The sequence below is a fragment of the Pogona vitticeps genome, chromosome 1 (genome assembly GCF_051106095.1).
Source record: "Pogona vitticeps strain Pit_001003342236 chromosome 1, PviZW2.1, whole genome shotgun sequence".
In the NCBI taxonomy this organism is placed as follows: domain Eukaryota; kingdom Metazoa; phylum Chordata; class Lepidosauria; order Squamata; family Agamidae; genus Pogona; species Pogona vitticeps.
In genome coordinates, this window is record NC_135783.1 from 246,875,406 (window position 1) to 246,891,405 (window position 16,000).

The 16,000-nt window shown below is 42.4% G+C and overlaps 1 protein-coding gene across 9 annotated transcripts in view; it reads right to left on the bottom strand.

The window, feature by feature from the left end:
* Positions 1–8,321: 8,321 nt before the first annotated feature.
* PITPNM1 (phosphatidylinositol transfer protein membrane associated 1) overlaps positions 8,322–16,000 on the bottom strand; it is a 28,067-nt gene continuing 20,388 nt past the window's right edge. For all 9 annotated transcript variants that reach the window (XM_078383553.1, XM_072985470.2, XM_078383550.1 and 6 more), the window contains 7 exons: positions 15,411–15,521; positions 13,952–14,068; positions 11,903–12,051; positions 11,539–11,688; positions 9,988–10,171; positions 9,678–9,806; positions 8,322–9,498 (listed from right to left, as the gene is read on the bottom strand). In XM_078383553.1, the coding sequence (XP_078239679.1) occupies positions 9,244–9,498; positions 9,678–9,806; positions 9,988–10,171; positions 11,539–11,688; positions 11,903–12,051; positions 13,952–14,068; positions 15,411–15,521 (1,095 nt within the window). In that variant the 3' untranslated portion in view covers positions 8,322–9,243. The remainder of the gene's footprint in view (positions 9,499–9,677; positions 9,807–9,987; positions 10,172–11,538; positions 11,689–11,902; positions 12,052–13,951; positions 14,069–15,410; positions 15,522–16,000) is intronic.

Consider the following 16,000-nt stretch of genomic DNA (forward strand, 5'->3'; position numbering starts at 1 on the left):
GCCACAGTAATGTTGCAAATGTCTCTATCAATTTCCAAGCCATCCAGCAAGATCTCTCAGGACTCTTGGTTTCTGTCTGGAAAATTCCATTTATGAATGATATCCTGCTTTTGCTTTTCTTGTTGCTTTGAGGTTACATGTGAAGGAAATAGTTGCACACCATTTGTTACTGACAGGAAGTTTGAAAACTCAATCCCAGATGACTTTTTTAAAATTATGTCAACAAGAGCCATCACTGACGACATTTCAACTATGGAATCCTAAATGATGTACTTATTTACATGTACATGTTGTAGTAGAATTGTCAATTATGTGAAAAAAGCTTCACCCACCCTGGAAAAATTCCTGTGGACCACCTGTTTGGCTCAAATCAACATTTTGCTACATTTTCCCCCAGTGAAACTAGGAGAACCAAGTGGGAGGGAGCATGTCCCAAAATCTCATGGGTTGCTCCCATCCAAATCATGAGCCATCTATGACTAAAATGTACTTGCACGCAAGTTTATTTTAAGTAACCTTTACAAAGTTTACTGGAACTTCTCCCAGATAACTGGGCTCAGGATTACAGCCATACAAATCAAAGCAGTATATAGTACAGGTATAGTCTCCATTTATGAGCAGCCATCTGAAGGCTCATCTAAACTGGGCTTTTTGGGGCACGCTGGTCTAAATAAGGTTGCTTGGGTGGAGGTGCAATATATCTTTTGGTGCAATCCTTTCATCCAAATAACATATGGATCTTAAGTGACCCTATTTAATCTGACTCCATCCATTGTCAATTTCTGATATCATGAGATGACTTACTAAGTGAGCCACTTCAGGATATCAGCAAACTGAACACTTCCCTATTTATTTATTTATTTATTTATTTATTTATTTATTTATTTATTTATTTATTTATTTATTTATTTATTTATTTATTTATTTATTTATTTATTTATTTATTTATTTATTTATTTATTTATTTATTTATTTATACATACCCTGCCTATCTGGACTACTCGTCCACTCTAGGCGGCTAGCAGTGAAGTATAATAATAGGGGGCAGTTTTCCCCCTATGTTTTACTATGTGCCAAAATTGTAAATCCCTCTAATAATTTCAGAAGAGAGCAGCTAAAATGATGACTGGGCTGGGGCACCTCCCTTATGAGGAGAGGCTACAGCATTTGGGGCTCTTTAGTTTAGACTCCAGAGAAAAGGTGCCTGAGGTGGGGGGGTACATGACTGAGACATATTAAATTAAGCAGAGGATGGATAAAGTGGATAGAGGGACACTCTTTTCCCTCTCACACAAGACTAGAATCAGGGGACATCCACTCAAATTCAGTGCTGGGAGAGAGAACAGATGAAAGAAAAGATTTCTTGACCCAGTGTGTTGTTAGTCTGTGGAACTCCTTGCACAGGATGTGGTGATGGCATCTGGCCTAGATGCCTTTAAAAAGGGTTTGGATAGATTTCTGGAGGAAAAGTCCATCTCCAGGCTTAAAAGGAAGGTACTTCAAAATGCCAGATGAAGAGGAGGGGTATCAGGAGACAGGTATCTAGTCGTCTCGTGTGCTTCCAGAGGCATCTGGTGGGGCCACCGTGAGATAAAGGGAGCGGGACTAGGTGGGCCCTTGGCCTGATCCAACAGGGCTCTCCTTGTGTTTTTATGACCAGCCAGAGGCAGAAATGCTGCCTGTGCCCACAAACTATTTTGGGGGCCTCCAAGGCACACATTCCCATCACCACTCCTGGAGTTCAAGTCCACCAACAGAGGAGTCGCTCCATTCCATCTTGACCCCTGCCACCAGCAGCCAAATGATCTAAGGCCACTTCACTTCAACGTATTTCCTTTCCTTTAAAAAAAAAAAAACCTTTGTAAAACTCTCAATTTTTAAAAAATAGATTAACTTAAATATTTTTAAAAGCCAACCTTTCTATTGTTATGCAATCATTTGCCTGTTTATTCTAAAACCAATATCAGATGCACCTTACTCTCTATGTTACAGTATAACAGAAGAGGAAGTTGCTTAATCAATGTCTTCGTTTTAATGTTTGGAACCTGGGGAATAATGTAATCACCATCTAGATAACAGGGATTATAAAGCTCAATTAATAATATGTGTATGAAGTGCTCTTAGCTGGATTACTGCTTGTTCCAGCTATGTTAAGGTTATTGATTTCCATTATTCTGTCATCTTTCCACCTAATGTGCAGATTGTTTTTGCAATGATATATATTGCACTTGGAGGCATTTTGTTCTTTTCTTCAAAAGAATTTATGTCCCTCACCATGACTGTCTCCCTTTTGGAGCGGGCGGGCTTGTAAGTAGAATAAATCGAATTATTGCTGACCTGTAGCCATCATGTAATTGTGAGCAAACATGATTTAGTGAAGAGAGGTTTGATGTGGACCAGTGTGTCCTGACAGGGTAATTCTAGTCAATTCTTAATCTGTAAAATGGAAATAATAATGCTCCCCTTCACAATGTCATTGTAAGAATGGATGAGAAAATTGTAGCAACACACTTTGAAACTATAACACTATTAAATAGATGGTATTGTGACACATTAACCTTCTGACACACAGAGTCTTGTAGCACATTAAATGCTAGGAAATTCATTACAGCATAAACTTTAATAGATTGCAGCCCTATTCATCAGATTTTAACTTGCATGCTACAGAAGGCTGTGATAAATTTTTTACTCTTTGAGGTACCATAACCTCTTAGCCTGTTCTCAATAAACATTTTATTTGCTCGTACTGTATTTTTTAAAAAGAGTCTCAGGGTCAAACTATACAATTCTGCTAATCTTTGTTACAATTCATAAACTAGAATAAATAAGTGGGGACTTTAAATGTGTGATTTATTTGTTTATTTACTTGATTTAATTTATTTCTTGGTTGTCTACTTTCCCTCTACAGTTCTTCATTTCTGGAAACCTTGCATCAAAAACAAATTGAGGGTATAGTAGATATTTTAAATGCTGATTTTAAAAACCCCGTTTCTCAAGACACTGATTACTAGGAGCACTTCTGTGCAGATATATGTATAAGAGTTCCAGAAATTCTGAAGCCGTGGGGATTGGGGAAACTAAAGAATGAAATAGCATTACTTACCTACTTATCACTCTTAAACCTATTATACTGTTTCATTCAGAACTTAGCAGAGAAAATTCCATTGTTTGACATATTTATTAAATTTAAAAATATATAAGCCCACATTTTGTACAAACCAAATTATAAATATATCTTATACTTAAGAAAGTGATATAAACTGCTTAACTCTCTGATACTTTATTGTTAATGTTCTGAGAAGTAGAAAAAGAAAACCTACAAATTTTGTCATAAACAAAATTAATACAGTAGTCATATTTTGGCATCAGCAGTGTTCATTCAATTGTAACCATTTCCACCACACTAGAACAAATGTTGCCAGAAGAAAGCAAGCTGCAAGCCACAATGGTCCTCCTTATGCCCCTCTCATGAAGAGGACATCATCTGCTAGGTGTAGAAAAGCATTTTGGGTTTCAGTATCATCCATGTTGAAAAGCAACTTCATTATTTACTGGTTGGTATCACTCTGCTATCTGCACCACATACGCACAGGATTTTTTAATTCTCTAATTCTGTAGATTGGTGTTGCATAGACATCCTCATACTGTATTATGCATGCAGTTCCTGGCCTTTTGAATGAAGACAACCTTGCTTTAAAAAGTATTTCAGAGGAAATGTTTCATTTGTATTCTTTTCTATGTTTGACAATGTTTCTATTCTTTTGCCCTAGGAAAAATAGAAACTTACTTCTTGGGAAACAGAATTGGGGAGGGCAGCTTTCTCCTGAACTTTTCCAGGTCCCCCCTCTCCCCCCAGCCCTTACATTATTAATCCTACCTCTGCTTCTTATAGCCCAGATCTGTCAGATTAGTGTTCCTTTTGTGCTCATAACTTGGAAACGGATCTTTGTCAGATGCTTCTACCGAAAGAGAATGTCCAGTAGCCCCAATGGTTTGATGCACACTCCCACTGCCACAGAAACCCATCTACACCGCCCTGCCCTGATTGGGCCAGACCTCCACCCCCTTACAGAGGAAAATGACTTATTTTCTTTGCCAACTGATCATGTGAACAGCATGACAATCTCCTCACAGCTTCCAACTATGTTATTTCAGTGAGTTGGGCCAGGGTCACGTGAGTCCTTCCCTTTTACACAGAACCCTCTGAAGAGCATTGAAAGGATGCTTTCCATGGGATGTCTACCCATGTTTCTTTTTTCACAGTCGCCTTCTGGTCAACTGATCTTGCAAGTAACTGAAGGGAAAAAAATCCCCAATGAAATCTCTTCAATAAAACCAAAATGGACATTCTACGGCCCATCAATAGTAGTCCCTCTTTCAAATGGCTTTCAACTTTCTGGGATGGTGGTGGAAACAGTCTCCCACCTGCTGCCATAGGCTCAAATTCTTATTGGAAATCCCTGGGCAGCCTGACGCATTTCACATAGTTGTTGTTGGTACAGGATAAGCCACTAGAAAGAAAACACTACAGCAGCCATGCTCAAGCTTCTGAGCTTCATTAGAGGCAATACGGAAATTGCCATCTTTGTTAATGGGTTTTCTTGGCATACACACGTTAAAGGCCTTGGTGGTGGCCCACGGTATCCCACCTTACTCTCTCTCCATCTGATTCCATTATCATTTTCACTTTCCTCTGTTGACGCTGCCTTCTTCCCATTACTTCATTTTTCATAGGAGTGAGGCACACTTATCCGTTGCAGCAAAAACAAGGAATCTCATTGCACCTTAAAGCTGGACATTATCAGTCTGATAGTCTTCAGATAATACATGCCTATTTGTTGCTATTATTGCCTGCCTTTAATATTAGATTCCAAGCACCTTGTCTGCATATGGCAAGGGACCCCAAACTAAACAGACGATTGGACACACATAGGTAAATGTAAAAGGAGAGAGAGAGGGATATGTGGAATTCACTCCTACTCTTTAATGTCTTTTCTTGATTCATGCAGGGGAAGCTGTGTGTGATGCTAATCTTCACTGCCATCCAGATTGAGAATGCTTTTTCAATTCTCCGGTCCAACTCGGTAAGAATCCAAGCAGCTCATAATATAAATTAGGCTTTAACATTGTATGTACGTTGGCTGCTGGTGTTTCATCAGTGCCGTCTGTATCCCAAGGGACCTGCAGAACAAGAAATCTCACAAGACTCCTTACACATTCATGGCAATTGCTGGATGACTTCAGCCCTACACAGTAGCAGGTCTGCCTGTGTGGAATGGTTGTCACAGCTCACAAGTGTGGCATCCCTACCACCTGTGAGCACCTCAGAAAACAGTGTAATTCTGGTCTTGGAGTATGTTAGCACATTTAAATTGCCAGCTGGGTAATGTGATTTTGTTGTAACAGAAAAGAGGTATATGTGATGAAATGTGCACCCTGGCAAATGTCCCTTTTCCATTCACATCACAAAGTGATTTCAGACTTGTGTGGTGCAATTCAAATGTGAGGCAGAGGTTCCTTGGTTCAAATCCCACCCTGACTACAAGCTCACTCACTTGTTTTAAGGAATACAGTCATGGCAAAAAATATTGGCACCCTTGCAATTCTGTCAGAAAATGCAACCCTTCTCTCAGAAAATTGTTGCAGTTGCAAATGTATTGGTACTCACATGTTCATTTATTTGGTTTGTGTTGGAACAACACAAAAAACAGAGAAGAAAAGGCAAATCTGATACAAGCCCACATGGAAACCCAAAAATTCACTGGCTAAAATTAGTGGCACCCTTAGCTTAATATTTGGTCACACCCCCTTTGGAAAAAATAAGTGAAATCAATCACTTCCTGTAACCATGAATGAGTTTCTTACAACTCTCTACTGGAATTTTGGACCACTTTTCTTTTGCAAACTGCTCCAGGGCCTTCAGATTTGAAGAATGCCTTCTCCCAACTGTTGTTTTGAGATCTCTCCAAAAGTGTTCTATGGCAGCGGTCCCCAATCTTTGTCGGTCCACGGACCAGCTGGGGAAGGCAGGGCACCCCCGGCGCTCACACGCATGCATGAACAAGCGCTCTCTCTCTTTTGCATGGGCCCAGGCGTGCTCGTGCCCACACGGAGTGTGGAGTGTGCAGGGGTGAGTGTGTGTGGGGCGGGCAGAAGGTCTGTCTTGGTGGCTCAGTCCAGCTCAGACCACGGACTGGCACTGGGCTGTGGACCCGGGGTTGGGGACCTCTGTTCAATGGGAGTCAGTTCTGGACTCATTGCTGGCCATTTCAGAACTCTCCGGTGCTTTGTTTGTAACCATTTCTGAGTGCTTTTTGAAGTGTGTTTCGGGTCATTGTCCTGTTGGAAGACCCATGACCTCTGGTGGAGATGCAGCTTTCTGACACTGGCCACTACATCACGCCCCAAAATTCTTTGACAATCATCAGATTTCATGATACCAGTCACTCACACAGTCAAGGCATCCAGTGCCAGAAGCAGCAAAACAACCCCAAAACATCTTTGAACCTCCACCATGTTTGACTGTAGGGACTGTGTTCTTTCCTTTGAATGCCTCATTTCTTTTTCTGTAAACAGTGCCATGATGTCCTTGACCAAGAAGCTCTACTTTTGTCTCATCTGTTCACAGTACGTTCTTCCAGAAGGATTGTGGTTATGTCACATACATTTTGACATACTCCAGTCTTGATTTTTTTTTTTTACGCCTCTGTGTCAGCAGTGGTATCCTCCTGGGTCTCCTACCGTAGCGTCCCTTTTCATTCAGATGGCGACAGATAGTGCAAGTTGACACTGTTCTACCGTGTGTCTGCAGATCAGCTTGAATTTGTTTGGAAGTTAATCTAGGTTCTGTATCCACCATTCAAACAACCCTTCATTGTAATTTTTCAATAATTTTGCTCTTCCATCTACGTGCAGGGAACTTAGCTACAGTGCCATGGGCTGTAAACCTCTTGATGATATTGTGCACAGTGGACACAGGAACATTAAGATCTCTGGCGATGGACTTGTAGCCTTGAGATTGTCAATGTTTTCCCACATTTTTTTCACTCAAATCCACAGACAACTCTTTACACTTCATTCTTTTCTCCATGCTCAGTGTCACACACAACACAAGGGTTGAGTCAACTTTTCTTCATCTTAACTGGTTGCAAGTGTGATTACAAACCTACGAAATGAACATGTGAGCACCACAACATTTGCAACTGCAACAATTTTCTGAGAGAAGTGTTGAATTTTCTGACAGAATTGCAAGGGTGCCAGGATACTGCATTAAATGATAAATTAACTACTGAACTTAAGATGGAAAGAGGGGAAATAAGTTCAAATATCTTTTATGCTATTTGGGGTAGATTTGTTGAATTTGTATTAGTGAAAGGAAAGGGGATATTGTCACCTCTGGGTCCAGAACTGATGGCCATTAACTTTTTAGAAGTGTTTTGTAAAATTGCGAAGATTACTTAGTACCTCAAGATGCATTTGTATATGATGTATGGAATGTCTTCCTGATGTTAGATGTGCTTCACATACATTCTCAGGTATTTATCAGCACAGGTCATACCATCTCTTTGAAACTCCCTCCCCAGGGAAGTTTGGCACTCCCATCCACCCTTTATTAGAAGTATTCAAAATGTATGGGGCTTTTTGCCCATAAAACATTGGGAAAGTACCACAACTTCTTTTTAATTGAATTACTTATTTTCTTGCTGCTTTATAGCTATTTAAAGTTGTGGGTTTTAATCATTGGTTAAGTTGTAGTTACTTATTGCAATGCTATACTTGAGTATTTTTTTCTTAGGCTGGAACGGCTTAATCGGTTTTCAGTGTATTCCTATGGGAAATGGTGCTTCAATTTACGAACATTTCAAGTTATGGACACTGTTCCAATATGGATTAAGTTCGTAACTCGAGGTACCACTATAATACAATAATAATTGCATAATCACCATTCCACAAACCACGTTACGAAGGAGACTGAGTTTCTAGTGCCCATGTACTTCTCAGATAACAGGTAGTGTGTATGGGCCATGAAGAATTCCCAACTAGTGTACAATGCCACCACTTGGAATTTTCAGTGTTCATTCAATGATGCAAATGCTAAAGGTCAACCAACTTTCACATGTCTGTCACATGCTTGGACATCTCTAAGTCATGCGATCAGTTGTGCACTCAGGCATATGACTGGATGCCCAGAAAAATGTGAAAGCCATTTCTATGATTGCCCTTATTGTACACAGTATTTTGCAATAAGGTTATGGCCAAAGAGTACTGAACTACAAATCTCAACTATTACTACTACTAGGTTACTACTTCAAGACAATACATTCAGGATTTAATCATTTTTTTTATTTTTCAGTTTTAGAATACATTTAAAGATAAATGTAAACCCCCCACCCCCCAGGAACAAATATCCTTCAAAACAGGATTTGACTCCCCAACTCCCTACTTTCCAAAAATTGTGACATGATGAAATAAATACCAAACCCTCCTATGTTGAGAAGGGTGTACAGGTTGATCTTTACTCCTGGCTATCCTGTGCTCTCACACCGGACACAATAACTGCACAGGAGGGGCAGTATCATGCAGACACCCAGAGACGAGGGCACAGGTAGGATTGGACTGAGAACTGGACTTGGACTGGAGCAAAGTGCTCTGGAAAGGGGCTGGGATCCCTGATGACTAGATTTCCCTAACCACTACCCAGCCAACCTAGATCAAAGAGAGATATGGAAAGATCTGGGGAAACTGATGGGGCTAGAACCACTACCACCTCACTTGGCATCCAACTGGGAGAGTGAAATAGATCCCAGTCTCAAGAGATCTCAAAATCTGGAGGGAAAAGGAGAGAGATGTGAACAGTCAATTCACAAATAATGTAACACAGTTAAAGTCAGGCTAATATGAACACACTCCCACTGCCCCCTCCCCCCTCCCCCCCAATCCCTAGGAGGTATGAGTTGAGGGATGTTGGCTGAACGGTGGCTCAAAGGAGACCACAAACAGCAGCCAGAAAGGAGCTGAGGGGAATGAAAGCAACCTCTGGGTTTATACAGAGGTTCTCTCCTCCTGTCTAAGGGGCACTGTATGCCAGGTTGCAGCCTCTGCTGGGCAGAGCCCATTCTTTCCCCCTTTCTTTCTTTCTTTCTCTGCCTGGTGTTCCTTCTCTCCTATCTGCGGCATCTCACACGCCCAATCTCGGCACCTGCCATGGCAAGTCAGAAAATGCAGACCGTCTCCCACGGGGGCCTACTCCTCACTCTCCAGTTTGAGGCTGACGCTGCGTGCTTTGGCTCGGGGCTGAGCACTCCCTGCTCCTTCTCGCTCAGCCTGGCTCTGTCCCCGTGAGCGCAACAGCTGACTCTGCTTGCGCAGGAAGTCCACAGGAGCAGGGCAGCCGTAGCTGCCTTTGCCCAGTGTGGGTCTTGTTGTCCCCTTTGGTGAATGGGCAAGGGAGGCTGCTTCCAGCTGTGCCAGATGTGCCACATAACCGTCTGACAGGAACTGCAGGAGAAAAGAGATTAAGGAAGCTGACATTTGCTCTGTTCATCATGCTCCCCCATGTCACTTCTTGAGGAGCCCACAGACTGCATGATTCTCTGTCACACTGTAACCTCCATAAACCTCATGCGGTTTATGACCACAGCTGAACTGAAGGCTTTTCTATAAAATAAAGTCCATACCTGGCACTGGTTTTGTAGTTTTTTCACAGCCCGGCCCACAATGTAGATTTGAGATGGGGGGAGCCCTAAGGAGCTGTAGACCGAGATATCCTTGGTGGAACCATAGCCAGCCACAATGGTGACCTCTGCCTGCAACAAATTAAGACAACAGTTATCTTCACGCTGTGTTTTCCTCCCCTTTCTGTTGTGGTAAGCTTCAGCTGCTCCCAGTTGTACCCCTGCTTGTGCCAGAGTTGCCCTCCTACAGCACCTCCCCCTACTGTGCTTCACAAGCAAACACTACCTCAGCCTCCTGCAGGTGCTCACATACCTCCTGCTGAAGACCTTGGAGAAAGGCAGCTTTCTGGCGGAGGGGGTCGTGTGTGAGGCCATCACAGAATGAGACAATGCCATGAGGAAAGTTGTGCTGGGTAAGCCAGGCCACCACACGATGCTTCTGCATGTCTGGGCGGCCAGTCACGTAGATGATCATGAAACCAGAATCTTGCCAATGCCTAAAGAAAAGAGTCTTTATGGACATTGGATTGCTTAGGCTGCCATCTCTTGAGGAGGACTGGAAAATGTGCAGTACACCGGATGTTACTGGACTGTATTTCCCAGCAGCCCTAGCTAACAGAGTCAATGTTGACTTCCTTATCCCTGTTGTAGACTGTAAAGGCTGTAGCAAGATGGCTGGACTGGGCAAGATGGTAACAAATTAACTGTAGGTCACCAAGAACATAAGGCCTTTTTATAACATTGAGGTAGTACTTTTGTTACACCCCCAAGGAACAACTGTGTTAGGTCATAAGGCAAAGGATTTGTTTATTTATCAACCTACAACAGTGTTCATGCGAAGCAAGGAAGTCAGTCAGTCAGTCAGTCAGTCAGTCAGTGAGTCAATCAATCAATGCAGATGCCTTCATGAAGCTCAAAAAGAGGACATGAAAGTGAAGGGCCTGTGCTGTATCTTTCTCAAAGGAGAGTGGGCTCTGAACAAGGAAGCCCCACTTTGCTACTCTGGTCATAAACACCTATTGAAAAGTGTATCTTTTCATACAGAGTTGGTTTGAACAACAGAATGAAGCAGTATTCTGTAGCAAATGCATTTATTGCAGTCTCATTCGGACACTCAATTTTCAGCTATGAGAATTTTAAACCAAAACCCAGAAAAGTTACTTCCTTGTGCCAGAATTCTTAGTTCTGCTGGCTGCAGGATTCTGGCCCCTTAAAACCAAAATAGTAACACTTCTGGCCTAGAGAAAGAGACAGAGGCCTTCTAACTCTGCTTTTCATAAAAAAAAAAAAAGCAGAACTTACAAAGCTATGTTAAGCACATGTGACTCTCAGAAGAAAATCCAGTTAATTTAACAAAAGCTTATTCCAATAAATCCATTTTCATAGCACCTTGGCATTGAAAAAATAGAAACTGGTAGACTTAATATAAGAAGTGCAAAGGAGAACAACAGAGCTGTTTCTCTAATTGGTTTTTTAAGGTATCTTTTTATTACTGATATGAAGAGCTAAGGTGTTTAAAAATTTAACCCTTTTAAAAAGAAATTAGGCAAACTAAAATAGAATGCTAGAGTGTATGTTTCAGTAAGCTTGATTTTTAATTACTCTGGGTTTTCATATTACCAGGATAAGTACCTCAATGCTCTTTAAAATGAGGGATAGGGGGATTTTGCAGAAATGAAGAAACCTAGCAGAGACGTTCTTGTGGGATTATCAGAACTATTTATTTATTTATTTATTTATTAGACTTCTACCCCACTCATCTAGACCAAAGGTCTATTCCAGGCATACACTCTGAAGCCCTTAGTGGAAAGAAAGAACCAGCCAGAAAAATAAACAGGGCTCCCTGCAAAGATCGACTACACACCTTACGACATCAACTGCACCAGCGCGCACCTTCGGATCACTGCCCATAATGGAAACACTGGCTGTGAAGGAGCCATCAATACTGAAGACGACACAAGGAGTGGTCTTGGCTACCACAGTTAGAAAGCACTCAGCATAGGTGTGATCCCCCCTGCAAGCAGATGTAAAATGGGGTCAGCCTACCCACAGCTATGGTCAGCATTATTCCTACACATCTGAGAATCATCTGTCCTTTAGGCTTCTGGTACCAAGTGAATAGTGCAACAAGCCAAGCTGGACTGAGATGAGAATATCCAGCTCAGAGCAGGCTGCTCAAGAGGTCAGCTACACGGGGGCGGGGGGGGCAGGGAACAATGTGTTCTCACCTTACTACCATGCGGACAGGATACATGCCGATGCCCAGCATCTTATCCTCAGGGAGGGTGTAGGAAAGCCTTCCACTGCCACTTGTCACCTCTGTGCCATAGTGTACCCATTTTCCCGACAGTGGCTGTGCCATGATGTAGATATCAACCTGTGAGAAGACATCAGAGGCAGTTGCATCATTTAGTCCAGTGGTTCTTAACCTTGAGTTACTCAGGTGTTTTTGAACTGCAACTCCCAGAAACCCCAGCCAGCGCAGCTGGTGGTGAAGGCTTCTGGGAGTTGCAGTCCAAAAACACCTGAGTAACCCAAGGTTAAGAACCACTGATTTAGTCCACTGCACATGTTCTCTCCTACTGCACTGCCTGCCCTCAAAACTCAGCTGACCTCTTAGAACTGTCCAGTCACACTCAGCGCTAGAACTGCGGGGAAGGCGGCACAATTTTGCCCTTAATTCCAAACTCCCTTTACTCCCATGTTTTGTTCATATCTACGTATATCCATCTTCTGTTTTGCTTACATGCAAAGGCAAGAATCCTCTTGGATTCAAAGGTTAAACGGGGCAAGCCCACAGATGGCGTGTACACTACCTTGTGGACTGTCCGTGTTGTGTTCATTAGCACTCTGATTCCACAACTGATCAGGCAATGAATGGGTGGGTGGCAAAATGCAAAAAGCACTTGTGCAGTTGCCCTTCTGCACACGGCATTTCAGCCTCTTTTTCTATTAACCTTTCTAATACCTCCTCATCACCTGTGAGAAGTTTCTGTTCCTTGCCTCTACAATTTGGAATTTGGCTCAATGATTTTATCTTTGCTCTTATAACCTAAGATCTGTTTCTCCTCTACAATTTGTATCTCCATGGCCTACTTTCTATTTTTAACCCCCTCTGCCAGTTTTTGGAATTCTGTCTCTAGGCTATTAGTGGTGTTCTCAGCATAATTCCAAAGTAAACTGGTAAAATGGGAAGATGTCTATGGGGCAAGAGGGTCTGAAGAGTGAGTGAGGTTCTCCAATAGCAGGGCTTGCCAATTTCTGTGAGTCCAAGGAGCAATTTCCTCTCTCCTGCAGGGACACAGACAGATAGTAGAAGAGGCTGGAAATCACTTCCAGTTTTGAAAAATCAGTACTGGGGGTTTGAAATGGTGCAGACGATTGGTTCTTGCCTATTATATGGTGAAATGCTACCCTCAGAAACTTCCAGGAGTGGCAGTTCACAATTTTTTTGCTTGGAGGGAAGAGGGAGTCTGAAACAGGGAGAAGACTGGAAAATCAGCCTAGAAACTGCACTTTACTCTCCCCTGTGTGATTGCCTTCAGTGACAACAGTGGAATGCCACAGTCACTAGAATGCAAGATAAGTTCTCACAATTCAAAATCAGCCCTGTGGCCAATGTCCTGTGCTCAGCTGGATTCTGCTTACTCCTAAATGCAAGCTACTTGTTCCTGTCCTTCTCATTTACCTCCAAAGAGTCTTTTCTCCCTCTTAGCTTTGGAGGCAACTGTACCTTCAACATAGCTTGCCGAGGAGGTTTTGTTGTCTGAGGCAAAGTACAAGATGGCAGTTCCCCAAGCCCCAGTTCCAACTACAGAGTTAACTATACCGGTAGTTCAAATGTATTTCATCGTCGGAGATGCAAGTGTGTCCTCCATGACACTCAAAGGAAGCAACGTAGTTTAGGTTATGCTGGACAGGCCATGGGGCACACACACAGCTCTACCTTACAACTCTGGAGGATGGCTCCAAGAGTTCAGGACAAACTGCCAGATGACTGCTTTTACCCACAGAGCTGCCATTTGAGGCAGATGCCTCACAATGCCTAATGGAGGGAAAGATGGCCTTGCCCTCCAAAGCAAAATGTCTTGTCATGAGGACAAGAAGCATCACACTATCAGTCTTAGCACTTTGTCCATTCAAAACTGTGTGCAGTGCTTAAGCATCCATCTGGGACACGGAGACCTCATAGCAAGTAACGCTACTTGCTCCAGCTCATATCTCCCCACTTTTTCATCCGTTTTCAAGTTTTGTGTAGCCAGGCACTTTTTTTTTACCTTCTCCCCAGTCAAAGTCACCACATCCAAAGGACCGTACATGAAGCGCCCATTGAGAACCTGGGGTCGTCCCTCACACACAATGACATCACTGGCACGGTGGTTTGCTGTGACATTCTGCAAAACAAAACAGCCAGCAGCTTTGAGTCAACTTACCTTAGCAAAGAAAAGAAAAAAACCAGAGGCATTGACGAAAGGCAGCAACGGAACTGGATGGAGGATACAATTGTTCCAACTCCCTCACACGAGGAGGAATAAACTGACAGCTTAAAATATACTTTTAGGACTGAGAGGAGGTAGGATTTCATCATACTTGACGGTTATGTTCCCAGAAATGTATCCTTACACAAATCTGTGGAACTGTTTTTGACAGGAATCATACCTCCTCTTATTTTCCCTGCTTATTTGTCTACTTGACTGCACAGAAGTGGAACTGGAAGTCACTAAATATTACAGGGATTTCTTCTGTTGAAGTTTCCCTTCTGACCAACCATTGCCCGCGTTATACTACTCTACAAAAGATAGCAGTCGTGTATGAGGAAATGAAACCAAGGATACAGGGTATTCAAGTGAAGGATCTTGTCCTCTGGACCAAATGCCAAATCTGCAACCACAGCCTGGGAAAGTTACTTTTCTGGACTAGAATCTCCCAGCTAACATGGCCACCAGGCATGCTGGCTAGGGGATTCTGGTGAGGTTTAGTCCAACAAAGTAAGCTTTCCAAGCTCTGCCTTAAAAATTATCACATCTCCAGAGCCCTGAGGAAAGAGGTTTTGTTTAAATAGCATCTCCATTTAAACATGTTGAATAGTTCACTTCAATAATTAAATTTTTTATACAACATGGTATGATTTCATTTCAACTACAGGGGCATACACAGTAAAAGGTATTAACATCTTTTCCCAGACTATGAAAAACAGATTAAGACAAAAATTTACTACTACCACTACTACCTTCGGGTAGTGTGGGCGGCATATAAGTTAAATAAATAAATAAAAAAGATCTATGTAGGTAATTTGAAAAAGGGCTACCAATTTCCTTTTCATTTCTGCCTCTGGAATAAAAGGGAGAAATATATGACTATGAAGGCACAAACTGGGAAAGTGGCCTCTCCATGCCGAACCTATAGCTTTTGCTCTGAACCCATTTTGTAAACGTAGTGGCGCTCCAATCGGCTTTGTTCACTGAAATAGCAATACTGATTTTCTATAGCATTCAAACTATTTTTGGCATGCAGTGGAAGGGTAAATAGCAAAAGAGGAAGAGAGACAAGGCCTGGCAGTAAGGTCACTTTTGCAAATATATCCTTAAACTTACATGACATAAAAAAAAAAAAATAGGAGGCCTGCACAAAAGACAGATCACACTGCCTTGGCCAAAACCAGATAACAGTTTCCCGTGCAAGCATAAAAGAGGTAAGGCGAGGCAGCTGCCACTATAGGGGGACAAAACTGCATACCCGTATCTTCACTTGCGTCCGCTTGCGCTGCCACTTTTCACGGGGAAAGGCTGGACTGTAGATGGAACTCTCCTCATTCTCTGTCACTTGGTGCTGCTCTGTTTCAATCACCTGAGACCACATAACATCAGTGTCAGGCAGAAATGAGGACTGTTCTTGAACTATAGCTCCTTCTGTTGCAAGGCCTATGCAGATGCCCCCTCCTGGGGAGGACAATGTCCTTCCTTTATATGCTCTTGTAACTGCAGGAGGCAAGTGGCCATGCTGTGTTTATTAACTGGGGAAATGGAGGAAAGTGCTTTGCACCAGATAAGAGTGATTCTTCAACTAGCCCAGTATTGTCTACGCTCCACAAACTCACCCCTGCTTTTCCTTCCATTAGATATTTTTTAACAGGTATTGAACCCAGGATCTTCTGCACAGAGAAGCACACACTTTACCACCATTCTGTAGGAACCACTTTTATAAACTCCTGTTTGGTTTTATTTCTCTCAACCAGTAGCACTACGATTGTCCCTCCATTAGCACTCTCCTTTGCCTCCCACAACAAAATCATTCATTAATTCATGCTCTTCGATATGGAGGAAAGA